Source organism: Loxodonta africana, chromosome 2, assembly GCF_030014295.1.
Source record: "Loxodonta africana isolate mLoxAfr1 chromosome 2, mLoxAfr1.hap2, whole genome shotgun sequence".
NCBI lineage: Eukaryota > Metazoa > Chordata > Mammalia > Proboscidea > Elephantidae > Loxodonta > Loxodonta africana.
Genome location: NC_087343.1, coordinates 226,189,949 through 226,217,592, shown reverse-complemented (window position 1 = coordinate 226,217,592; position 27,644 = coordinate 226,189,949). Strand labels below are relative to the sequence as shown.

The following is a 27,644-nucleotide window of genomic DNA, read 5'->3' as shown; positions in this document are numbered from 1 at the left end:
ACCCCCATCATGAGTTGGGGAAGCAGCCCAACCCTTCCCACAGTGGAGCCCCCACTTTGAGCATGCCCACCCTTACTTTCTAATCCTGGAATGGCATTTCCAGTCCCCAAGGTCCCACTGGCCTTACCGCGTCATTTTCCTGAGCAGTAGTGCCAGCTGATGTTCCTGAGAGGAGCCCAGGGGGTGGGAGAGGGAGCTAGATCAGTCCCTCACTTCTGCCAGGAGCTGAGAGAAGGCCCAGGCTGGAGTGCAGCCCCCCCTTGTCACATTATGCAGTGACATAATTAGAATGCTGTGCCTGATCCTCAATGGACTCATAATTACCAGAAGGGACCAGGGTGAAAATGCCCCAGAACTAAAAAAAAAAATGAACTTTAGTTTTTTCAGGAAACTGCTTTTGGTTTAGTCCACTGGTGCTGACCTCCCCTGTATTGTGTGCTCTTTCCCTTCACCTAAAGTAGTTCTTATCTACTATCTAATTAGCGAATGCCCCTCTCCCACCCTCCCTCCCTCTCCCCTCTCATAACCACGAAAGAATGTTTTCTTCTCAGTTTAAACTATTTCTCAAGATCTTATAATAGTGGTCTCATACAATATTTGTCCTTTTGCAACTGACTAATTTCACTCAGCATAATGCCTTCCAGGTTCCTCCATGTTATGAAACGTTTCACAGATTAATCATTGTTCTTGATAGATGTGTAGAGGGAGATGAGAAGGCAGAAGGGGACAGAAGCTGGCTGAATGGACACAGGGAATACAGGGTGGAGAGAAGGAGTGTGCTGTCTCATTAGGGGGAGAGCAACTAAGAGTATACAGCAAGGTGTATATAAATTTTTGTATGAGAGACTGACTTGATTTGTAAGCTTTCACTTAAAGCACAATGAAAAAAAAAAAACCTGAAGTTTAAATAAACTCGTGCATTCAAATGATCAGTTACAGATATTGAGAGGGAACAGAAGAACAATGATAACAATCACTGAATTTTCAAAAGAGATGTATACCGAAGATAAAAGGAAAGGAAGCGATTCCTTTGGGGAATGGACAGGAGGGTGGGGCAAGCACCTTTTATAAAGCTGTTAAATGACAGGTTCTAGAGTCCAGTTATAAAAATTGTAACAGATTTTGTTTGGGAGTAAACCAAATTGCTGCAGCAAGGAAGCCTGGCACTCAAGAGAAGATACCAAGGACTTTATTTTGAGAAATATGTTGTCGTTGTTAGGTGCTGTTGATTCCAACTCATAGGGACCCCATGTGACACCGCAGAACTGCCCCGAAGGTTTTCTTGGCTGTCATCTTTCTCGAAGCAGATCATCAGGTCTTTCTCCCGTGAAGCAGCTGGGTGGACTCAAATTGACAACCTTTTGGTTAGCCCCTGAGTGCTTAACCACTGTGCCACTAGGGCTCCTTTTGAGAAAGATAGTGGTCTCCTTTTATAAGAAGCTTGAAGGAGTTAGCTGGTAAAAAGGGACAGGTTCTGGAAAGATGTCATTTAGGCAAAGGCCGTCCTTTCAAAGCCAGGATCAGATTGTGATCAGGCCACACGTCCTTTCTTTCCTTCATAATAGGTGCAGGGTTCTTGGCTTTACTATGATGAAGTCTCTAGAGAATGTGGGTTTGGAAAGTCCCAGTTAAGTAAGGCTTATAGGTGGAAGCACCTGGGGCTGACCTAGACTGGTTGCAGCTGGTTCAGGTTGACAAAGCATTATGGTTTCTGTGTGCAAGGACAACCCGGGCAAGTGGCTGTACTCTCTGCGTCTCATTTTCCTGTCTGTGACGTGAAGGGGTTGGATCCTTCCAGTTCTGGCAAAAGCAAAGGCAGGACAGCCACGCTTATGGGGCCCCCCTCCCCAGCTCAGGCTTTCACCAAGGAGCATGTATGCAATGGGCACTCATCTACCCTGGTCTTCCACTCAGAAACTGATGTGAAGGTGACACTGGGGTCACAGCCCCACTGTACCCAAATGGAAGAAGCCCAATTCTGGTTTGACGCCAGCCGGAAAGGGCTGTACCTCTGCGTCGGCAGCCAGTGGATCTCCGTGTTAGCAGGTGAGGTGGGGGTGGTGTCTTGGTGGTGACTCACGCGGCTCCTGGGGTTTAGGGCTCTGACACCCCACAGCACCCTAACCCACACTTCCTCTGTCACTCTGCAGCTCTGGGATGGCCCAGCAGGGTAGGTGGGCTACTGAAACATACAGAGTCCTGGGCCATCTCTGGATGACCACATGATAGGTCTTCCAGGCTGAGATCTTTCTGAACGTGGAAGGGGGCACTGTCAGTAATTACACCTGGAAAGCAAAATCAACCAGGACCATCTCAGGCAAGCCAGAACGTATGTATGTCACTCCTAAAGCTGAGTGTTCTTCAGCAAGGGTGGCCCTCCTTGAAAGCAGATGAAAATGACACACACCAGGAGCAGTGGATAGACCTGTGTGTTTAATTTAGAAGCATTAGCCCTTCTTGGCATGACTCATAGACTAGTGGGGCTTATAGTCTCTCTGTACCACTTCCAAACTGTGGCAGAAGAAAGCAGGGGACACGGGCGCTTCCCTAGAGGGGTGGCCCAGCGGCCTCCTCTCCTCACACGCTTCCTGTCCAAAGTCATAGATAAGCTACAATGAGGCCAAAGACCTAGGAGTATTCTTATAGCTAGACATTTCAAAATTCTATTCCAACTTGTGGGAAAGGAAAGTAAAACCTGTGATCAGTGTGCCCGATGGGTTATCCACAGGAAATGGAAACAGTCCTAACGGGAACTTTCATGGTCTGCTCTCTACTTTCTTTCAGTTTATCTAGGGCACAACTTCTCATAGAAGCAACGAGCTTTGGAAAATCCTTCAATCAGGATGTGACATGTAAATTTCATCCTTTTAGTATTATCAAGGGCTCTGCAGATCACAAAACTCATGGCAGCATCAAGCAGTGTCCCTTTGGCCTTGTTTATGAGGGTAAAAAAAACCAGTTGCCGTTGAGTCGATTCCTAGAGCCCCTGGATGGGACAAACGATTAACGTGCTTGGCTGCTAACCAAAAATTTAGAGGTTCAAGTTCACCCAGAGGTGTCTCAGAAGAAAGACCCAACAATCTACTTCCAGAAATCAGCTATTGAAAATGCTATAGAGCACAGTTGTACTCTGACATACACGGTGGCACCATAATTGGGGGTCAACTCAATGGCAACTGGTTTGGAAAAGTAAAAGGAAGCACCAGGCCCAATGGCCCTTTGTGAAACTGACCTCAACACTAATGCTAATGTGTTGGCAATCATGGGTAGGGCCCCTGGGAATTGTGCTCTCCAGAGGATGGATTGATTGGGCTTCTTGGGAAATGTTAACGGAGTCACGATTTTTCTCTAACAAGCCAAAGAAAAACTGGATTATGTGGAGGAGCACCAGAGCCTGTTCACGAACTCAGAGACCCTGGGCATCGAAGTCTTCATCATCCCCAAGGTGGGGCTCTTCGTAGCAACGGCCAACCGGAAAACCACTTCCACCATCTACAAGTGGACCGATGGGAAGTTCGTTTCCTATCAGAACATCCCCACACGCCAGGCGCAGTCCTGGAGACATTTCACCATTGGGAAAAGGGCAAGTCTGCATTCTTGATTCTTTTTAACTTGGTAAAAAACCCAAGAAACAATAAGGAGTCCAAAGGTTTGGGCTCCTCGTGTAGATTCTATAGGTAAAAGTATTTCTCAGGGTTTCAAAATCTTTTTCCGGCCCTAAAAGGGATTCAAAGTCATATGCATTTAGCTATGTCCCTCATCCCCAGAATATGACTTTGAGAAAGTAAAGACAAGATAATTTCCGAGCTAGTATCCAGCTCTGTGGTTCCATTTATACCCCTTATTTTTGGCCGTCGGCCCGTTGCCATCGAGTCCATTCCGGCTCGCGGTGATTCTCTGTGTGTGACCAGAACTGTGCTCCACAGGATCCTCAGTGACTGATTTTTTGGAAGTCGATTACCAGGCCTTTCTTCTGAGGCACCTCTGGGTGGATTTGAACCTCCAGCCTTTCAGTTAGCAGCCGAGCTCATTAACTCTTTGCATCACCCAGGAACTCCCACGCCTTGTTACTAAGCTAAAAACCTATTGAGATAATTTTACTTGGGCCACAAACTTGTCCACATAGCCAACAATGTAGAAATCATTTTAAAATGGAAACAGGTCTGCATTCCTGATTCTTCCTTTACTCACTGCACAGGCTTTGGGGACACACCATGGGAAAGGCCAAATGGAGGGGCTACAAGTGTGGATGGTGGGGGACTGGCCTGAGGAGGCCTTGTGTATGTGACCCTCGAAGGCAGCCCCTCTTTCCACAGGGGCCTGAGTTCAGCAGGGAGGCAGTGTGTGAGGCCAGGGGGTTCATAAGTATCAAGACAGAGAGGACCAAATCTCTCCTTCCTGCTCCTTTTCACCATTGGATCCCAAAGGCAGACTCTGTCACCGCACATCATCCTGTACCTATCTTCCCAATCATTCATTCACCTAGCGAATAAGTGCTGAGTCCAGCCAGGCCACCAAACAGCAAACAAGACAGACAAAAACCTCTGCTTTCCCGTAGCCTGTGGCTGACCACCTTCCCAGGCATGTTCCAAGGCCAACGGGTTGAATAAAAGACTAGCTCTTTTTTTTTTTTTTTTTTACAATATTGTGAAAAATGTCAAACGTATAGCAAGACTGAAAAAGTTCAGTGAACATCCATGCCCAACCACTTAGATTCTACTATTAATTTCTTATTATACTTTATCTCATCTATCTATCCCTTAACCCATCTTTTTTTTTTTTTTCCATTGTACTTTAGGTGAACGTTTACAGAGCAAATTAGTTTCTCATTCAAAAGTTTGTGCGCAAATTGTTTTGTGATCTTGGTTGCAATCCTTGCATTGTGTCAGCACTCTCCCACTTTCCCTTTCCACTCCGGGTCTTTTTTTTTTAATGGTTGATGAAATTTTAAAGTGTTTTCATTTCTTCATTATACAAACAGATACATTTATAGCAAATGAAAATGGAGAAATTCAGAAAAACAAGGGGAAAATATTTTGTCCTGCTGCCTAAGCAAGTACACGGTTCACAAATACCAGGCACATCAAACGTGCACTGCACACCAGGCTTCTGGTTCCATGTGATAGTCACATGACCCGGGTGGTTTTGCCTCCTGTTAACTTTACATCATAAGGCACTTCCCATGTTTCACCCCAGCCATCATCAGGACACAGCACTGCGCGATGAGCCGTATCCTTCCTGGTGGAGAGCAGGTCACCGAGATGCTTCTTCTACCCATCCAGGTTACAATGAACACTCCTGAGCATAAAGCTTTCCCTGAATTTGGAGTTTTTTTGTTTTTGCTTTTGCTTTTAATTTTCAGATAGAGGTGAAAGTAGAAATAGGGGGTTAAAGAAAACAGACATTTTAAGGATCTTAATTGGAATCCTTGTGGTGCAAACGGTTAACAAGCTTGGCTGTGAATCAAAACGTTGGAGGTTGAAGTCCACCCAGGGGGCGCGGAAGAAAGGCCTCGCAATCTACTTCCAAAAGATCAGCCATTGAAAACCCTATGGAGTGCCGTTCTACTCTGACACTCAGGAGCTTGCCATGAATCAGGGTCAACTTGACAGCAACTCGTTTTCAATGACATTCACAGATCTGAGGAGCCAGTACTGCCTCCGCGCACATGCCCGTATCCATTAATGATGGAGAGGTGACAACTTCAGTGAGCCTTAGCCACTCAGCTGACCCCACTACATCTCCATCTTTCCCAACTGTAAAAACATATCCTGTGCCCATAGACCCTGGCTCAGCCTTTGCTCCCATCTCATTGGACAGAGACGATGATATTCAGAAAAACTTTTGCCCTGGGCCCCTCACGTGGATCAGAAGGTCCAAGTGTCCTTATTGGCTCTCTTCCAGATCTTCCTGGCTGTAGCTAATTTTGAACCAAATGAGAAGGGCCAGGAGTTCTCTGTCATTTACAAATGGAGCCACCAAAAGCTGAAGTTCACCCCATACCAGAGGATCGCCACCCACAGTGCCCGTGACTGGGAGGCCTTCCAGGTGGACGGGGAGCACTTCCTGGCCGTGGCCAACCACCGGGAAGGTATGGAGGAGTGGCCTTTGGCCCAGAAGAGAACCACTGAGGGCACGGGGCACAAAAGAACTGCAGGGTTAATTTTATCCCATTAAAAAATAGTAATAAATCACACCCAGCTCATTTCCTTGGGCTCAACTTGGACTACCTGACAGTTGGGTCTAAGTGTGAACACAGGTGACCACAGGTATAACTTTCCCCTTACCTGTCTAGCCAGGGAGACAGATTCGAGGTCCTGTACAGTTCCCACCCACAGGAGCACCCAGCGCAGACTGTCCATTCGATGCCCTCCTCGTTTCAAACTGATTGCCACTCCCCTTGGTGGAGCCTGGTGACAATGGGTGAGAAGAAGGTAGGATGTTTGAGCAGCAGGCCCAGGTGTGTTGGCATGGAAGGGCATGCTGGTTCCACAGCTTCAGAAGGATGAGGAGATGTATATGTTGCCAACCGACCTTGTTTTCTTGAGAAGGACGCAGTCTGTCTGTCTGCCCATGGTGCCCACTGCACATGCATTTGGACACAAACTCTGTGCCATACCCGTAGGTGCAGTGGACAGGGAGGTTCAGGAGGTGCTGGGAAACCTGATCTCTGGGAAGGTTCTGCCCCTGAGTGGCCATCCTAAGTCTACCCTTTCTCAGCCCCTGTTCCCTTCCTATAAGACCGAGGGGTGGCCTAGGTTTGTGGTGGCAGCTAGCCAGGAGGGCATCTATGATCCAGCACTTTGTGTCTTCATGGCCTGGCATTTACCTGAGTCTAGGGCCTGCCAGGCCCCAGCCACCCAGCACATGGCAGGGGTGGGAGCCCAGGAGCCCTCCAAGTGGTGCTCCCCACAGAGTGAATGCTCCCACAGAGGTGGTCCCAACATGGGGTTTCCAGAGAGCGTGTGCAGGGAGAGTCCTTCCAGGCAAAAGGAATAGCGTGTACAAAGACTGGTCTGTGAGGTGCGGGTGGGAGCAAAGGTAGGTGCTGGGCTATGGGGGGGGTGTGGGGGAAGGCAGGCAGGGACCCACCTCCTGGGCCTGGAAAGCAGTGGGAGGATCTGAGACACCTGGAAGGCAGGGGAGCCCCTGGAGGTTTTCATCAAGGAGCACCACCTACAAAGACCCAGAGGAAGAAGGTGGTGTCTCTGGAAGGGGTCCAGCTTTCAGTGGAGCTGGAGGACTAAGATTAGGGTGTGTGGGGCAACTGCAGGCATGAGTGGGCCACCTTTTCCAGCAGCCTGGTAGCAGAAGGGTCAGAGAACTTGATGGGGAGGAGGTGACTCTGGGTGGGGTTCTCAGGTGGAGCCCTGTGCACCCCACAGGAGTCCCTCCCCACCCCTAACTGTGGCACCTTGCTTCCAGGCGACAACCACAACATCGACAGTGTCATCTACAAGTGGAACCCACAGACCCGGCTCTTCGAGGCCAACCAGACCATCGCTACCTCCGGTGCCTATGACTGGGAGTTCTTCACTGTGGGGCCCTATTCCTTCCTGGCCGTGGCCAACACGTTCAACGGCACCTCCACAAAGGTGTACTCTCACCTGTATGTCCGGCTCGTCGGTTCCTTCCAGCTCTTCCAGTCTTTTCTGGTGAGAAACCATCACTCTTACCTCATATCTGTTACCAATATCCCACACCTCCAGAGACCTAACCAGAGCCAGGACCAGCACCAGTTCTGGCCCCTCAGCCCCAGACCCACCCCTCACTAGGCACCAGATGCTGCTCCTTCTCCAGGTGTCTCAAGTATATGTTGTTATGTGCCATCGAGTCAATTCCAACTCATAGTGACTATATATAGAGAGAGAGAGATTTACTTCAAGGGATTAGCTCATGGGATTGTGGGGGCTGACAAGTACAAAATTAGTAGGTCAGGTGGAAGGCTAGATATTTTGCAGGCTGTGTCCCAAGATCCCAAGATCTGTAGGGCAGGTGATGGAAAGAGTGCAGAGTCTAGAGAGAGAATAAGTTCTGCCAAAATATCTATTTATAGTCTGAGGGCAGACCACATCCTAAGAAAGCTCTCCTGTCAACTGAATGATTGATTACATTAGATTACACCATAGAAAGTGATGACATGATATTACATTAGAGTACATTGTGGAACAGCAACTAGACTAGTGTTTTGCCAAATCACTGGAAACCATAGCCTAGCCAAGTTGACACACAAAATTAACCATCACACTGAGTTCAGACGGAGCCCCTGTTTCCAGAGGCATGCCTCTGTTATCGGTAAGAACAACTTTGGCACCCTGAAATGAGGTGGGGTGTCAGGGATACCCTGGCTGTGCCCTCCTCTGGTACTGCTGAGTGGTATGGAGTTTCCCTAAGCAGTACCAGGCTCAAGAGCAGACTTCCTGGGGACTGGAGAGAGCTCCAGCCCCTCTGTGTCTTCTAGATGAGCTCCCTTGGTCTCCTCTGACTCTGTAGGGGCAGGGGCAGTGGGCTCTGACCTGGGGCAGGTGTTGGCGAGGGTAGGGAGCAGAGCCCCTACCTGGAGACTTACAGTGTCTCTAAGCTGGTCCCAGTCACTGTATGCTGGCTTGACCTTTGAGTCAAGGGGGTGATGAGGATTTATTGAGCACCTGCCACAGATGGAGACAGAGTTGGCCCAGGGACATCCCTGTGAGTCACACTTGTGCTGTCCTGGTCTCAGGAAAGTGTGATGAGATTGTTGGTTACCATAGGTGATGAGAAGGTAGGATGTTTGAGCAGCAGGCCCGGGGAATGTTGGCATGGAAGGGCACTCTGGGTCCTCAGCTTTAGAAGGATGGGGAGATACAGACGTTGCCAGCCAACCTTGTTTCCTTGAGAAGGATGCTGTCTGTCTGTCTGCCCACCTGTAGCACTCACAGCACAAAGCATTTGGACACAAACTGTGTCAGACCCATGAGTGTAGTGGAGAATGAGGCCTGAGAGGACTGAGGAACCTGGCTTCTGGGCAGGCACGAAGGGGAAGCCAAGGTGCAGAGTAGCGGGGGGAGGGGGTAGAATTCACCTCCGCACTGTGGCTCGGAGGGTGGAGCTGGCTGTCCCAACATGCATACACCTGGATTCTTCAGAGGAAATAGCTCCGAGGCTGTATCCGACTGGTTTCCTAATGGTGACTGAAAAGCTCCACTTTACTTGTTGTCACCATGCTACTGTAATCAGGAGGGCATCACTGCCAACTTGAAACCCCTTTCTCTCTTGTATTCTTCTAGAACATTGATTTGCTTACTATTTTTTCCCTTATCTGCCCAGCAGAAATGTCTTGAGGTTCCTCTATGTCCCGAGGCAGTATATCTCACTGGGGCCACGACCGAGGTCTTGTCTGTGGGAAACCACCTCCCCTCCTGCCCAGTGGTGCCCACAGCCCAGAAGGGCCCAGCAGGGACAGCTGCCACAGAAGTTCAATACCTGAGCCCATGTTCTGTCGGGGCCTCAGAAAATGGGAGGGCAGTCAGGGTTTACCAACAGCCTCTACAATCACCTACTGGAGAAGGTAGGCAGGGCTCTGTGACTAAAGCAATTGAAAGCCTTCTAGAACATTCGTTCCATAAGTACACATCTCATCTAGAATAAGCTGGAGGAAGGCACATGGGGATGTATTCTGAAATAAAAGACAGGAAGATAAAGTTCAGGGTCGGTAGACTGTGGAGCACTGTCCACTCAGCAGAAGTGAGACCAGATTATAAAGCAGGGAGTGTGAATGCCAGAGAGGAGAGCAATGGCAGGGAACAAGTGTTGGCCAGGTTCATGAAAAAATGGAGTCCGTGGGTGGTTAAAATGGTTAACGTGCTCAGATACTAACCGAAAGGTTTGAGCCTTCTCAGAAGCACCTCAGAAGAAGGGTCTGACAACCTACTTCTGAAAGGTCACATCATTGAAAACCCCATGGAGGACAGTTCTACTCTGACACACATGGGGTTGCCATGAGTTGAAGTCAACTCAAGGGCAACTTTTTTTTTTTTTCCCTGGATTGAGGGAAGAGATGAGCTTGGGGACCAGTGGGAAGAGGCAAGGGGACCCCAAGTTTTTTGGAGTGAGCAGCTCACCACATAACTGTGCTGACCCGAGGTAGGAGCAGGAGTGGTGAGGTTAGGCTGGTTCCCCGGAGGTAGGTGGGGAAAGCGGCTCACACCTACTGAACAGTGATTCCATAGAGCATCACCACCAAGGGTTTTACACCCTCTCTCTCCTTTAATCCTCACAGCTACCTTGTAAGGAAAATACTCTTACTAGTTCCTGTTCACACACAAGGAAACCGAGGCACTGAGAGGCTGCTCCATAACTTGCTCATAGCTCTACAGCTAGAGAGTAGCAGAGCTGGAATTTGAACCCTGGCAGTCTGATGGCCATGGCTCAATTTAACATGGTGTTGGGCAGAGTCTTTCATGAATACACATTCCTTGTGTCTCCTTTGTGAGGCATTGGTGGTTCAGTGGTAGAATTTTCACCTTCCATACAGGAGACAGGGAGTTAAATTCCTAGCCAGTGCACCTCATGCACAGCCACCACTTGTCTGTCAGTGGAAGCTTGCAAGTTGCTATGATGCTGAACAGGTTTCAGCAGAACTTCCAGATTATGTATACACACACACATACAGAAAGAGAGAGAGAGAAAGAAATTTATCTCAGGGAAATGGCTGATGCAGTTGTAGAGTGTAGAGACCAGCAAGCCCTAGTCTATGGGTCAGGCATCGGGTTGGAGGCTTCTTCTGACTCAGACAACTGCAGGGCTGATGAACCCATGAATGGGAGGTCAGAGGGCAGGTCACTGGTTCACAGGCTGTGGAGGCCAACAAATCCCAAGATCTGCTGGTAAACTGCTAGCTTAACTCCCAAGAACCGGAGGTCAGATGATGACAAGCTAAACACAGAATCCAGAGTGAGAGTCTTGCTAGAACATACATTTATATACTAAAGGCAGGCCACACCCCCAAGGAAACTCCCTTTCAACTGATTGGCTACTCATAGCGGATCTTACCATGGAATTGTTTACATCATTACATAACTACTAAATTACATCATCACTGCCAAACCCCTGAGAATCATGGCCCAGCCAAAATGTCACACAACCGTACCCATCACAGTCCACCCCTTATCAACTTGGTACCTGTACACATCTCCTTAAGGCAGACATAATCTCTAAATAAAGACAACTATAAAGTCATACTTCATGTAACATGATACAACTAATACACGTACAACCAAAACACACTAGCCGCCGTTTACATCTTGTATTTTATTAGCTAAGAAAACAAAAGTATTTGATGCACACAGACAATGAAGAAATACTAATAACAATTACTGTCCTCCTTTCTGCAACTTGTCACATGGTCATCGCTGGTATTTAGAACTACCTTCTTCCACCACCCATCCCGTATTCCCTTTACCCTCAGCAAGCACCTCAGCTGGTCATGGTTATTTGCTTGGCAGGTGACCCAAACCTTCATCCCTGAAGGGTCCGGGTCATTAGTAGTCATGTCAGAATTGGATTGTTGTCATTTTCTGTTGACTTCAGTCACAGGGCGTAGTAATACTAAGGGATCTCCTGTAAATCAGACATACTCTTCTTTACCTCTATTATGTAACATAAATCCAATTTCCTCTTGGTAATCAGGATTAATAACACCAGTCAATATGGTAACCCCCTTCTCTGCCTGTTGATCCAGAGGCTTGAGGAGCCCAAAGTGGCCAGGTGGCACTCTTAACTTCCAGTTCAATGGAATCAGTGTTGTGTCTCCAGTTGGGAGCATTTTTCCCTTTGTAAATAAGACCTCTAGACCCACAGAGCATAGGGCTATGGGGATAGGAAGCAAAAATTTTGTGAGTGGGTCACTAGGGGTAATAGTGAGTGGTGCCACTCCCATTTCCACCCTTTGATTCCTGGACCCATGAATCCTGGCTACGGGAGAAACAGCACCATATATTGGACACTAGTTTAGAGCATATACAGCCACCTGGAGAACATTGGCCCAACCCTGCAACGTATTGCCACCTAGCTGGCATCATAATTCTGTCTTTAGAAGCTCATTCCATCGTTCTATCAAGCAAGTTGCTTCAGGATGATGGGGAACATGATAAAATCGATGAATTGCATGAGCATGGGCCCATTGCTGTACTTCATTTGCTGTGAAGTGAGTCTCTTGATATGAGGCAATGCTGTGTGGGATGCCATGGTGTTGGATAAGGCATTCTGAGTCCATGGATGGTAGTTTTGGCAGAAGCATTGCATGTAGGAAAGGCAAATCCATATCCAGTGTAAGTCTCTATCCCAGTAGGAATGAAACACTGAACTTTCCATGATGGAATCAGTCCAATGTAATCAACCTGTCACCAGGTTGCTTGCTAATCACCTCAAGGAATGGTGCCATATCGGGGACTCAGTGCTGGACTCTGCTGCTGGCAGACTGGGCACTTGGCAGTGGCTGTAGCCACAATGGCCTTGGTGAGTGGAAGTCTATGTTGCTGAGCCCATACATAACCTCCATCCCTGATATCGTGGCCACTTTATTCATGAGCCCATTGGGCAATGATGGGAGTGACTGGGCAAAGAGGATGACTGGTTTCCACAGAACGCGTCATCCTATCCACTTGATTTTAAAATCCTCCTTTGCTGAGGTCACCCTTTGGCAAGCATTCACATGAGACACAAATATCTTCACTTCTTTGGCCCATTCAGAGAGACCTTTCCACATACCTCTTCCCCACACTCCTTGTCACCAGTTTTCCAATCATATTCCTTCCATGTCCCTGACCATCTAGCCAAACCATCAGCCACAGCCCATGAATCAGTATACGATTGCATATCTGGCCATTTCTCCTTTCCAGCGAAGTGAACAACCAGGTGCACTGCTTGAAATTCTGCCCATTGGGAGGATTTCCCTTTACCACTGTCCTTCAGTGAGGTCCCAGAAAGGGATTATAGTGCTCCTGTTGTCCCCATCCAAGGTGCACCTGCATATCACACAGAACCATCTGTAAACCAGGCACAAGTTTTCTCTTGCTTAGACAACTGATTGTAAGGAACTCCCCATGACGGCATAGGTACAGACTGGGAGATGGAAGGTAAGGTGACAGGAGTTGACACCATGGGCATTTGGGCCACTTCCTCATGCAAGTTACTTGTGCCCTCAGGTCCTGCCCAGGCCTAATTTCATATATACCACTTCCGTTTAATGATAGAGTGCTGCTGTGCACGTCCAACTTTATGACTCTGTGGATCAGAAAACACCCAGTTTATGATGGGCAGCTCAGGCTGATTGGTGAATCGGTGGCCCATGGTTAAGCGTTCAGTCTCTAATTAGGCCCAGTAACAAGCCAAAAGCTGTTTCTCAAAAGGAGAGTAGTTATCTGCAGAGGATGGTAGGGCTTTGATCCAAAATCCTAAGGGTTTGTGCTGTGATTCACCAATAGGGGTCTGCCAAAGACTCCAAACAAAATCTCTATCTTTCACTGACACTTCAAGCACCATTGGATCAGCTGGATCATATGGCCCAAGTGGCAGAGCAGCTTGCATGGCAGCCCAAACCTGTTGCAGATACTTCTCTTATTCTAGGCTCCATGCAAAACTAGCAGCTATTTGACCCACTTGATAAATAGGCCAGAGTGGCACACCCAAATGAGGGACATACTTCTTCCAAAATCTAAAGAGGCCCACTATGTATTGTGCCTCCTTTTTAGTAGTCAGGGCGGCCGGATGCAACAAGTTGTTCTTCACCTTAGAAGAAATATCTCAACATGTCCTACAAAATCTTACTGAGGTGGAAGATACCTGATTTTTTTTGTCAGATTAATTTCCCACCTTCTAGCATACAAATGTCTTACCAATAAGTCTAGAGTCATTGTTACTACTTCCTTACTAGGCCCAATCAGCATAATGTCATCAGTGTAGTGGCTCAGTGTGATGTCTTGTGGAAGGGAAAGACCATCAGGGTTTCTAAGGATTAAATTTTGACATAGGGCTGGACAGGTGATAAACCCCTAAGGTAGGACAGTAAAGGTGTAGTGCTGGCATTGCCAGCTGAAGGCAAACTGTTCCTTCTGGTCCTTTACAACAGATACAGTGAAAAAGCATAGGCCAGATCTATAGCTGCGCACCAGGCACTGGGAGATGTATTAATTTTTTCAAGCAATGAAATCACCTCTGCAAGAGCAGCTGCAATTGGAGTCATCACCTGGTTAAGTTTTTGATAATCCACTGTCACTCTTCAAGGTCCATCTGTTTTCTGCACAGGCTAAATAGATGAGTTGAATGGGGATGTGGTGAGAATCACCACCCCTGCATCCTTCAAATCCTTGATGGTGGAAATAATCCCTCCAGAAATGCGGTATTGCTTTTGGTTTACTGTTTTCCTAGGTAGGGGCAGATCTAATGGCTCCCACTTAGCCTTTCCTACCATAGTAGCCCTTACATCACATGTCAGGGATCCAATGTGAGGGTTCTGCCAGTTGATGAGTATGTCTATCCCGATTATGCATTCTGGAACTGGGAAAAAGTCACTACAGAATGGGTTCGGGGACCCACTGGACCCACTGTGAGACAGACTTGACCTAAGACTCCATTAATAACCTGACTTCCACATTCCCCCACTCTGGTGGGCTACAGTGACGTTTTGGGTGTCCTGAAATTAGTGTGAAGTCAGAGCCAGTGTCCAGTAATCCCTATAAAGTCTAGTTATTTCCTTTTTCCCAATAAAGATCTCTCTCGTAAAATGTCATAGATCTCTTTGGAGAAGGCTGGGAGAAAGATTAACAGTATTAATTTTTGGAAGTGCACTGGGGTCCTTCCTCAAGGGGACCTAGCTTCTCCTTCCTTCAATGTTGTGGGTCTCCAAAATTGGCTCAATTCTGGGAACTGATTGGGGGACTGTGACTCTCTAGTCTGGCAACTCAAGTTACACTGATGTTTGCTTGACCTAAAATTCTTTTGCTGCTTGTATAGGTGAAGTAAATAGTAGATATTCCATCTCTTTCACTGCTAGGGACACCATAAGTAACTGATGCCATAAGTCCATCCAAGTCAGACTATTCTGATTACTGCTTTGACTCTGCTGTCCATATGGTAGCCATGCCCACCTTGTCTTTGTCAATTGAGTGCAACCATTTGGCCCCTACCATTACGGGATCCAACCAGCCCCATTGTAGTTCGGTGTCTTAATTCAGTTAGGGCAGTTCCTGCTGTCAAATCTAACTTACATAAAACAGCAATCACAGCAGTCTTTGAGGATGCTGGGCTCCCTTCTCCAATCCGTTCCTCACTGTTGTGGAAAAATGTGTGTCCTCTGAGCACTCCATGTGTGGATCTGTGAGTCTAAACCGATAAATCCTCTCTAACATGCCCATTTCCCTAAGCCTTTGGATACCTTCCTCTACAGTATACCAAGTGAGGTCTGGTACTTCAACTTGATTAGTGTCAGCTACCGCGTAATCCATGCTTCAGTGAATGAACCAAACAAACTATTAGATCTTTTCCTAACCTCTCAAGCTGAAACACTGAATGAAGAATCTGTGCTTATTGGGCCCATATCAGTAAACTCAGATTGAGCCAACTTTATGTTCCTTGCACCATTATCCCACACCCTTAGTAGCCATTCCCATACATATTCCTGAGGTTTCTATTTGTACATCTTAGAAAAGTCAAGCAGTTCTTTTAGAGTGTAGTGTACCTCCTCCTGGGTCACACTTTATACTTCATCTATGGGGTTTCCTGGGACTTAAGTCTATTTTTAGGTCTAGAAGCAAAAGTAGGTGGTGGGGATGCGTTCTGAGAACATTCAGCAACGTCTTGTAAGACATCTGCCTCAGGCAATGCCACAGACAATGACTCAGATGCCACCCCAGGTGATATCTCAGACAAAAGCTCTTTAAACACAGCTGGGATAATCTCATCAAATGTTGGTAGAGGGGCTAATGGTTTTACTGGGAAATGCGGCTTAGCAGACAATGATGGTGTAATCTCTTTAGGTGGGAGTGAGAGGGATGGTTCTGTTGACAGGATGTTTCAACAGAATTTAGGAGCTCAGTGTCCCCAGCTTCCTGATTATCTGCCCATATGTCCCCGTTTCAAGTTTCAGGGTCCCATTTCTTCCCAATCAATGTCCTCACTTTAACTGCAGACACCATTCTCAAGGCTGTAATTCAATTGGCATTGTAATTCAGCCACTCTTACGATAAGATTCTGGACTTGGTTTTCAGCAATATCAGCTCTGTTCCTACAAGAAATAAGGCTTTCTTTCGGGCCTCAAGTGGCAACTTTGAGGTCATTTATGTGGTGTTTGAGCTGTGACTCTGAAGCCCTAAGATCAACTCTTTCTTTCGCCATTTTGTCTAGTGGAAGTAGGACCAACCAATCAGCTTCCTTATACTTCCCATTCTGAAAAAATTGTAGAAAAGTATCAAATCTGTGATCATCCAGAGCCTTGCTTCTCACCAATACTTGATCTATTGGTAGTGATATTTTGCGTATTTCTATTACCACCTCACATCACGGAAAAGCAGTGCCCTCTTTACTACTGGAAGCAGAGTCATCAACATTAAGACTAATCAGACTTGAGAACAAAGTTAGAAAACTCATCCTTACGATTTTGTTTCTCTAGAATCATTCTCAGTACCAAACGTCTCAGGCTGGGTTCTCTAGTGAAGCAAAACCAGTGAATTGTGTGTGTGAGTGTATATATATATATATGTGTGTATATATATATAGGGAGACCTAGTGGCACAGTGGATAAGAACTCAGCTGGTAACCAAAAGTTCAGCAGTCTGAATCCACCAGCCACTCTTTGGAAACCCTATAGGGCAGTTCTACTCTGTCCTATAAGGTCTCTATTATTCAGATTTGACTCCACAACAACTTTTTTTTTTAATGTGTGCATACACACACACACACATATAAACCAAACCCGTTTCCGTCCTGTGGATTCCTACTCATAGTGATTAGTGACCCTATAGGACACAGTAGAAATGCCCCATAGGGTTTCCAAGGAGCAGCTAGTGGACTTGAACTGCTGACCTTTTGGTTAGCAGCCAAACGCTTAACCACTGTGCCACCAAGGAAAAAAGGAGGACTTCATGGAACACACAGTAGGTTTCATGGGTTGGAAAACTTGAATATACGATGGACACACCAAACCAAAAAAAAACAAATCCATTGCCATCGAATAGATTCCAACTCATGTCAACCTCATGTATTACAGAATAGGCTGAGCTCCACAGGCTTTTCTTGGCTGTGATCTTTACAGAAGCAGATTGCCAAGCCTTTCTTCCCTGGAGCCCCTGGATGTGTCCGAATAGCAAACCTTTTGGTTAAAAGTTGAGCACAAAACTTTCACACCATCCAGGAATCTGTAAGATGGACACATAAACTGTAAGTAAAAGGAAATGCAGATACTCTAGGAGAGCCAGTCAGGACACCAAACTGCATACAGAGCCAGCATCCAAGCTGGAACAGGAGGACAGGAGTGGGATCCCAGAACTAGGGAGAACCTGCAAGAAGCTGGAAGACCTTAGTTACGGGGCAGCAATGGTGTGTTTTCTCCTTCCAAAAAGGAAAGAAGAAGGAAGGAGGGAAGGAATTCAGGAAGGGGCAATAGAAACTTGTTAAAAAACGAGGGCACTTGGAATGCAGGGTCCAAGCGTGGAGCAATAGAGCATGTGGTGTGATCCTAAGCAAGAAGGAGAACCTGTTTGACCTGGAGGCGGGGAATGTCCCCCCTGGGAGAGACACATGGTCTCACCATTGAAGCCACTGAGGTGGAAATGCATGCTTAGGTCTGTGAGGACAATTCATCACTATACACTCAAGATGATAGAAATGCCCTTGGTGGCGTCCAGCTTCCGGAGTCGCCCATGGACTGGCCTGGAGAATGGGGTGGGCCCCAGCACTGATGCATATGTTGGCATTCCTTAGTAAAGGCACCCCAGGGCAGCATGAGGGGGAAGGAAGAAAGAGGTGGTGCCAAAACAGCCACCCAGAAGCAAGAGCTTCCCAGCAGGACCGCCAAGGAGACAACCACCTGCAGCCCCTAAGCAGGGGGCAGTTCTGGCTTCTGATGGGGGCAGTTTGTCGGTGTTCCTCAATAACCAAGACTCAATGGCCCTGGACCTCCTACCTCCACTCTTGACAGCCTCATTCCAGAACCCTAGGGATTCCTGCTACAGGCAGCCAACCACCTTCTCCTTGATGGAAAGCCTCTTGGCTGCTTATGGAGATTTGGGAGGAGGCCTGTGGCTGCATGTGCTCAGCTGGCTGTTGGCTTCGTCTAAGGCCCCTCTCAGAGGTGAGAAAACTGAGGCTCAGAAGTGAGGGGACCTGGCCAGCGACTCACAGTGGCAAGTGGCACAGCCAACCTGTCCACAGATGTCCTCCACCCGCCCAGGGCTCCCCTCCCCGCTTAGCATTATCCAAGATCAAGTCTGGCTTTTGTGCCAGAATAACCCGGGATTACCTGGGACATGTCCCGTCCTCAAATCCCTTTGACAAACAACCTGCTCCTCATCAAGGTGCCAAGTTCTGTTTAACTGACGCACCCAGGAATTTACTCCATTCTTGAAGGCATTTTGGAGGTGTTTGTGGAATGTGGTTGCTGACACACAATAACTTGGGTCCCGGGCAGTTTTGGCAGAAGCGGGCAGGCCGGGCCCAGAAGTCAGTGGACACTCAGGATTTTCAGGCCACACCTCAGAGGCAGCTCCAATCTGTGCACAACCCCACAGGCAGGTCCTGGATGCGCCAGGCATCCTCAGAAGGGAGGGCAGCAGCAAGGGGGCAGACACAGAACCACCGGAGAGCAGGACCCAGTGGACACAGTCTGAACCCAGCCCCATGCCTGGCAGAACTGCTGGGGAGCTGGGACAGGCAGCTCAGAGATGGCAAGTGCCAGGGAGGACCTCGAGGGTACCCTGTTAGCACAGACCCTGCCTGAGAGACTCCTTTTACAAGACACGTTTCTTCATGTGTCAATAATTCCCCCAAACCCACAAAATTCCACTTTCATGTTTTGCCAACATTTTTTGTATTGTATTTAAATCCTTTTGGGTCTTGGAGATTTCTTAATTTGTTTACTGTTTGCTTTGGAGTTTTGCAATCTCTCATGAAAGCCAGCTTTGAAGCCAGTGAGAATGAGGCACTTTGAAAGCATGTGCTCCTGGCTGAGAGCGCTGACCCGTGGTGCAGGCTGCAGGTGGCATGTGAGCGGCTGTGCACACAGACCTGGGTATGCACAGGCCCTTGGGGCCCCTTCAGGTGGGGTTCCCACTACAGATGAGCAGGTTCAGAAGAGAAGGGCTGGGGGTGCACTGAAATCCCACAGCCAACCCTGGAGTAGGGTTGCAACATGGGAGAGGGTGCATTCTTTGGCCCTGTCCCCTGAACTCCCCACCAGGACTTCTAGAACCTTCCTTGAGGTTGCAGTGACCAAGGCTCAAATGAATGGGCATCTCCAGAAATGAAGCGAAACCAAACTCCCGCTGCTGCACTTTCTGCACCCTGAACTGACGGCCTGTAGGTCTTGTGGTCACAGCCGTAAGATGTAGACCACAGAGTAGCAGAGACGGAAGGGTGGGGCGCGGAGGGGAGGGTGCAGGGAACAAAGACGGGGCTTGTTGCCTGGGAGGCCAGGCTAGTGAGTGTGCTGCTGTTGAAAATAAGGATTGAGAGTAGGGAGAGATTTGGGTCAGGAGGAGGTGGCTGAGTGTGAGCTGCCCCTGGGACACCTGGGGAGGGGGAGGCGTCGCTAAGCACTAAAGGGACTCAAGAGTCTGGGACTGGGGAAGGATGGGACCACAGGCACCACCAGTAAGCTGTCAGTGGGTGCATGGGGAGTAGCAGTGAAGCGGTGGGCCTTGCTGAAAACTCAGCCTCAACTAAGAACGTACATATCCAGAAAAAATGTGAAGGAAGAGCCAGGGAAATTGGATTAAGATCCTGGACTGAACACAGGCACCGCCCCCTCTCTTGCCCCGTATCCCTAGAAATGCCAGGAAAACACACACATGCATTCACATGCACGCCTGCACACACTCGCGCACACACACGCACAAAATGCCTATGTCCACACACACACACCTGGATGCACATGTGCACATATGTACATACACATACATGCCTGCAAACATGCGTACACGTAATTGCCTAGCTGCACATGCACACATAAGCACACAATGGCCTGCACACATACGTGCACACACGTGCGCACAGGTACATTGAAGCCATGGAGGGCTGGGTTACTATCTCTGCAGCTGAGTGTGTGAACATTTACATTGACCTGGATAAGTAAAGGCTACAGAAAGGCTCATCCATTGAGGGGGAACTTTGCTTCTAAATGAGTTTGCTACAAACTTCCAGCTTTCAAAGCTTCGTGGTTTTGGAATTAGAATGAAGGAGTGTGGGGCTATGACAACGACAACAGCAACCAAACCTCAGCAGGGACTGCTGGTCTCCTCTGTGCCTCATGCACTCTTCTCAGTCCCAGCTCTGCTACCCTCTCCCAACACCCTCTGAGCAAGCCTCTAAATATGACCACTGCTTCCAACACACATGCACACCAACACACACACACATACACACACATGCACACCAACACACATGTGCATGTGCACACATGCTTGCATGCACACATCCATGCACACATATGCACACTGCAACACGTGTGTGCACACATGCACACTGACAGACATACTTACACACATGCACACTGACGCACATACATACATGCACACGCAGACACTGCTCGCACATGCATATGCATGTGCACACATGAGCACACACTCCACCATAGCAGCAGGGTAGGAGGCACGGTGAGTGAAGCCCAGGGCAGCAGGCGCATCTTGGAGCAGGGGGCGGGAGAGGACAGGAGCCCAAGGCGGCAGCACAGGGGCAGGGAAGGTTCTGGGACCAGTAGGAGAGCACTATAGGACCTGGGCCATATATGGTATGTGGTGAGCTCACCCTCTCGGAGGCCAGCAGTCCAAGCTGACCCCTGAGAGGGCTGGCCTGGAGCCTGGCACAGCAAAGTCTTGGTGAGTGGCTACAGCTGTGCTCTTCGTGGGGCCATTTCCTCAGGTGACTTCCGTTTCCTCTGTGAAGTAGGAGCTGGCAGTGCCTAGGCAACTTGGGGGAGAAGGTTTGGAGGACCTGCTGGGGGTGGGGAGAGAGCACAGAGACGCCGCCCAAGCTGGCTAGGCAGGTGCCGAGCCCCAGCCAGCCTGGAGCGGCTCCCTCCACAGCTGCAGGATGCCGGCTCAGCTGGATGGCAGCTCCCCCCACTCCCCGGCCCTGTGGAGCACAGCCTCTTGCCCTGGCAGCTGAGGAGGGAGCCCTGGCAGGGGCATCCCTAGCCTCCCACCCTGGCAGGACAGTGTTCGGAGCGAAGTGGCACCATCAGAGCCAGAACCAGGGGCCTCTGCCCAGCAGCTAATCCTCAGATCACTGGGAACCACTGCCTTCCAGGGAGGCTATCCCTGCTCCAGGTGCTCCTGGAGTACCCTCACCATCAAGGTGCTCCTGAGCTTGCTGGCAGCATGCCAGGCCCTGCCTAGCCGGGCTTGGGGAATTCCAGGGTGGGCCGCCCACCCTGGCAGGTGCCAGTTGGCCAGGTGCTTGAGTAACAAGGTTCAAAGGGACATTTTGATGTCAAGGACTTAGTCACCTCTCCCTGGGGCTCTGTGATGAGCTCTGAGGCCAGGAGGGCTGGACTCTCCTGCTCTAGTGGTGCAGCCCTGGGGACAGAAATTTCCCTCTTCCTGGTTCTGAGTGGGAGGAGCTGAGGGGCCCTGGCTGGAGGGGCAGGTAAAGGCCAACCCTTCCAGGTGTGCAGAGGAGGGCACTGACATCCACCCCAACCACAGGACTGGCCCAGCCAAGGCTGAGATAGAGACCCAGGAATGTCTCCTGTGAGTCTCTGCCAGCTCATGGCCAGGAAAACACAGACAAAAACCAACCCCGCTGCCACTGAGTCAACTCTGACTCATGGTGACCTCAAGTGTGCCAGAGCAGAACTTTGCTTCACAGGGTTTTCAAAGGCTGGTTTGGGGGGAGTGGATCTCCAGGCCTTTCTTCCAAGCCATCTCTGGGTGGACTCGAACCTCCAACCTTTCAGTTAGTAGCTGAGTGTTTTAGTGTTTTAACCATTTGTGCCAAAAATATAGACCAAGAACGGATCATTTTTAAGTTAAAGTATGTCGCAAATACTGCACAGGACACACGTGTGCTAAAAAATCATTTGTCTGAATGCCAGTGCGACAAGGCACCCGATGTTTTTGTTGGCTAAGTCTGTTGCCTAACCCTTGTCCTGACTGCAGGACAGAGCCGCCTTGAAGCCGAGTTCACGGCGCTGCTCTGCCCCTTAACTCCCAGCCCCATGCTCCCCACTGCCCAGCCTCCCTCCCTGCCCCCCTCCTCACCCGCCCACATCTGACCCTTGGCGTCCTCGAAAAGAAGTGCAAATTGTGATGGTGGTGTGGGGTTACCATCAACATGCCTCCCACTGAACCACACCGTAGGCACTGCCCTCCGGGTCCCTGAAAGCCAGCTGGCCGTCTTGGGACTGGCTGGAGAGTCCTGGCAGCACTGCACACAGGCTGGTCAACCTGGCACCTCGCACACTGGTCAACCTGGGACCTCCATTCAGAAATGGACACCTCCCTCCCAAGCAGGACGGCAGCTGGGGTGTGTCCCTCCCAATCGGCCGTGCCAGCCAGGGTTATGACGCACGCTCTGTGCCTCCACGCCCCAAGCTCCCGAGGGTCTCCGTGAAGCCCCTCTCTCAAGCTTGAGACCAAAGGGGCAGCACCACGCCTCTCTGCTCCGCGCCTCGACACCCTCCTTTCCCCTCCCTAGCAACAGCCCTGAGCTCACAGACCTGCGCAAGGAGAAAATGACCTCAGCTGAAGAGCCTTGGCCCAGCCCCCACCCTGGTGAGGCGTCGGCACCCCAGTTTTCCTGGCCCCCCTGGTGGTATCGCTGAGTTACGGGGAGTCTTATTCCCTTAGCTTAAAATCACTTGTTTACACTCCCAAGGCTATTCTAGATCCACCTCCATGACGACCTCGGGTCTGCGACTAGGCTCAGTAGCAGCGCAGAGAACCCGCCCTCACCTGATCTCTCACCTGCTGTGGGGAGGGCCAGGCGGGCAATGGCGCCCCCTGCTGGCCGCTGAGTGGAGAGAACGCTTCTATATTTGATCCAGAGTGTTGTGCCCTTAAGCCCTTGACCGTGATTAAATGTCACCTGTGCCAGCCAGGCTGCCAGGCACACGGACCGACAGACAGAGATAAAAGAGACGGTGAGCAGCGCCTTCCGGAACGTACAGGGGAGAAAAGTGACGTCCACAGGCTCTTTGGCGTGGGGTGGAACAGAAAGAACTGCAGCTGGTCGATGGAGGCGGCTTTCCTCACTGGGAGACCTGGCTCTGCGCAGGACCAGGACATCCCGGGGGAGTGGAGGCTGACGGGCCTCCTGGAGAGCAGCCTGGTTCTGGGGCCTGAGAACTAGCTCTGTGGCGTGGCGCTGCCCACCCCTTCATCTCCATGGCTTGTTTCTTCATCTACAGAACAGGGACACTGGTGGAACCTGCCCTGAGCATACTGAGAGAGATGCCAGTTGTGCAAGCCTGAGCTAAGCAGTCACTGTCATCCACCCCGAGGGATGCCACCCATCTCCTCAGGGCAGGTGGAGGGGTGGAGTGGGGATGCCCTCTCACAAACATGGAGGTGGGTCCCTGCCCTTACCTCACTGCTTAGGCTCTTGAGCAAAGGGATGCTGTCCCAATGTGCTGACCTAAAATACTGGAATCAAATCTTTTCTTGCTCAGGAGCATACCTGTGGAGCATACCTCCCTGGGTCTGGTTATCCCAGTCCAACCTTACCAGCAGTTGGAGAATTTGATAGCTAGCCACTACAATCATGGAAACATTTTTCATGATAGTACTCCCATCCATCTGTCCTTCCATCCACGCACACGTTCATACCCATGAGTAGAATCTACCTGGGCTTTGAGATGAGATCTCTTATGCTGGGTGCTGTGCTTACAGACTGAAGGGTGCTCCCATCTCTCCGTCCAACCCATACTCGTGGAGCACCTGGTCCAGGCACCACCACTCATCTGTCAGTAAACGTTGAATAGAAGGAAAAGCTGTTCAATATTTCACTGTTAAGCACGATGTTATCTGCACGTTCTCCATAGATGCTTGTTTTCAGATTGCGGTGCCTTGTGGGCTGCTATGATGCTGGAAGCTATGTCAGCAGTATTGCAAATACCAGCGGGGTCACCTACGGTGGACAGGTTTCAGCAGATCTTCCAGAATAAGATAGACCAGGAAAAAAGGCCTGGCAATCAACTTCCAAAAATCAGCCAGTGAAAACCCTACAGATCACATCAGAGCACTGTCCAATATAGCGCTGGAAGAGGAGCCTCCTAAGTTGGAAGATGCTTAAAATATACAGTGGCCGCAACAGTGGACTCAAGCGCACCAACAATTGTGAAGATGGCACAAGACCAGACAATGTTTCATTGCGTTGCACATGGGGTCACCATGAGTTGCACCAACTTGACAGCAACTAACAACATTTCAGGCTACACTGTGGCCGACCTCAGGGACCTTAAGACAAGAAGGAAGCATCCCTGTCCTCAAGGGCTCACATCCCACTGGGCAAGACACCCTACTTTTCCCAGAACTCTTCTGTATGTACATACAATGAAATGGACAGATTTTCAGGGCATAGTTTGATTAGTTCTAACAAATGCAGCCTTGTTACCACCATCTAACCACCACCACAATCAATCTTGCATATGGCTAATTAACTCACTTTGTTTCTTAAATGTTTCAATTTAAATTTATTCTGGAGTATTTTTTTTAATTAATTTTTATTAAGCTTCAAGTGAACATTTACCATTCCAATCAGTCTGTCACATGTAAGTTTACATACATCTTACTCCCTTCTCCCACTTGCTCTCCCCCTATTGAGTCAGCCCTTTCAGTCTCTCGTTTCGTGCCAATTTTGCCATCTTCCCTCTTTCTCTATCTTCCCATCCACCCTCCAGTCAAGAGTTGCCAACACACTCTCCAGTGTCCACCTGATTTAATTAGCTCACTCTTCATCAGCATCTCTCTCCCCCCCCCGCCCCCGCCCGCTGACCAGTCCTTTTCATGTCTGATGAGTTGTCTTCGGGGATGGTTCCTGTCCTGTGCCATCAGAAGGTCTGGGGAGCATTGTCTCCGGGATTCCTCTAGTCGCAGCCATACCATTAGGTATGGTCTTTTTATGAGAATTTGGGGTCTGTATTCCACCGGTCTCCTGCTCCCTCAGGAGTTGTCTGTTGTGCTCCCTGACAGGGCAGACATCGATTGTGGCCGGGCACCAACTAGTTCTTCTGGTCTCAGGATAATGTAGGTCTCTGGTTCATGTGGCCCTTTCTGTCTCTTGGGTTCTTAGTTGTCGTGTGACCTTGGTGTTCTTCCTTTGCCTTTGCTCCAGGTGGGTTGAGACCAATTGATGTAACTTAGATGGCCGCTTGTTGGCATTTAGGACCCCAGGCGCCACAATTCAAAGTGGGATGCAGAATGTTTTCATAAAAGAATTATTTTGCCCATTGACTTAGAAGTCCCCTCAAACCATGTTCCCCAGACCCCAGCCCCTGCTCCGCTGACCTTTGAAGCTTTCATTTTATCCCGGAAGCTTCTTTGCTTTTAGTCCAGTCCAATTAGGCTGACCTTCCTTGTATTGTGTGTTGTCTTTCCCTTCACCCAAAGCAGTTCTTATCTACTGATTGATCAATAAAAAACCCTCTCCTTCCCTCCCTCCCTCCCCCTTTGTAACCACAAAAGTATGTGTTCTTCTCCGTTTTTTCTATTTCTCAAGATCTTATAATAGAGGTCTTATACAATATTTGTCCTTTTGCCTCTGACTCATTTCACTCAGCATAATGCCTTCCAGATTCCTCCATGTTATGAAATGTTTCAGAGATTTGTCACTGTTCTTTATCGATGCGTAGTATTCCATTGTGTGAATATACCACAATTTATTTACCCATTCATCTGTTGACGGACACCTTGGTTGCTTCCATCTTTTTGCTATTGTAAACAGAGCTGCAATAAACATGGGTGTGCATATATCTGTTTGTGTGAAGGCTCTTGTATCTCTAGGGTATATTCCGAGGAGTGGGATTTCTGGGTTGTATGGTAGTTCTATTTCTAACTGTTTAAGATAACGCCAGATGGATTTCCAAAGTGGTTGTAACATTTTACAATCCCACCAGCAGTGTATGAGAGTTCCAATCTCTCCGCACCCTCTCCAACATTTATTATTTTGTGTTTTTTGGATTAATGCCAGTCTAGTTGGTGTGAGATGGAATCTCATCGTAGTTTTAATTTGCATTTCTCTAATGGCTAATGATCGGGAGCATTTTCCCATGTGTCTATTGGCTGCCTGAATATCTTCTTCAGTGAAATTTGTGTTCATATCCTTTGCCCACTTCTTGATTGGGTTGTTTGTCTTTTTGTGGTTGAGTTTTGACAGAATCATGTAGATTTTAGAGATCAGACGCTGGTCTGAGATGTCATAGCTGAATATTCTTTCCGAGTCTGTAGGTGGTCTTTTTACTGTTTTGGTGAAGTCTTTAGATGAGCATAGGTGTTTGATTTTTAGGAGCTCCCAGTTATCGGGTTTCTCTTCATCATTTTTGGTAATGTTTTGTATTCTGTTTATACCCTGTATTAGGGCTCCTAGGGTTGTCCCTATTTTTTCTTCCATGATCTTTATCGTTTTAGTCTTTATGTTTAGGTCTTTGATCCACTTGGAGTTAGTTTTTGTGCATGGTGTGAGGTATGGGTCCTGTTTCATTCTTTTGCAAATGGATATCCAGTTATGCCAGCACCATTTGTTAAAAAGGCTATCATTTCCCCAATTAACTGACACTGGTCCTTTGTCAAATATCAGCTGCTCATACATGGATGGATTTATATCTGGGTTCTCAATTCTGTTCCATCGGTCTATGTGCCTGTTGTTGTACCAGTACCAGGCTGTTTTGACTACTGTAGCTGTATAATAGGTTCTGAAATCAGGTAGAGTGAGGCCTCCCACTTTCTTCTTCTTTTTCAGTAATGCTTTACTTATCCGGGGGTTCTTTCCCTTCCATATGAAATTAGTGATTTGTTTCTCTATCCCCTTAAAATATGACATTGGTATTTGGATTGGAAGTGCGTTATATGTATAGATGGCTTTTGGTAGAATAGACATTTTTACTATGTTAAGTCTTCCTATCCATGAGCAGGGTATGTTTTTCCACTTAAATATGTCCTTTTGAATTTCTTGTAGCAGAGTTTTATAGTTTTCTTTGTATAGGTCTTTTACATCCTTGGTAAGATTTATTCCTAAGTATTTTATCTTCTTGGGGGCTACTGTGAATGGTATTGATTTGGTGATTTCCTCTTCGGTGTTCTTTTTGTTGATGTAGAGGAATCCAAGTGATTTTTGTATGTTTATTTTATAACCTGAGACTCTTCCAAACTCTTCTATTAGTTTCAGTAGTTTTCTGGAGGATTCCTTAGGGTTTTCCATGTATACAATCATGTCATCTGCAAATAGTGATAGCTTTACTT

At 48.4% G+C, this 27,644-nt stretch overlaps 1 protein-coding gene across 2 annotated transcripts in view; it reads left to right on the top strand.

The window, feature by feature from the left end:
• TSPEAR (thrombospondin type laminin G domain and EAR repeats) overlaps positions 1 to 27,644 on the top strand; it is a 211,915-nt gene that overhangs the window by 160,446 nt on the left and 23,825 nt on the right. For both annotated transcript variants that reach the window (XM_010598699.3, XM_023559151.2), the window contains exons 6-9: positions 1,915 to 2,046; positions 3,357 to 3,583; positions 5,905 to 6,091; positions 7,426 to 7,655. In XM_010598699.3, coding sequence (XP_010597001.2) covers positions 1,915 to 2,046; positions 3,357 to 3,583; positions 5,905 to 6,091; positions 7,426 to 7,655 — 776 coding nt within the window. The remainder of the gene's footprint in view (positions 1 to 1,914; positions 2,047 to 3,356; positions 3,584 to 5,904; positions 6,092 to 7,425; positions 7,656 to 27,644) is intronic.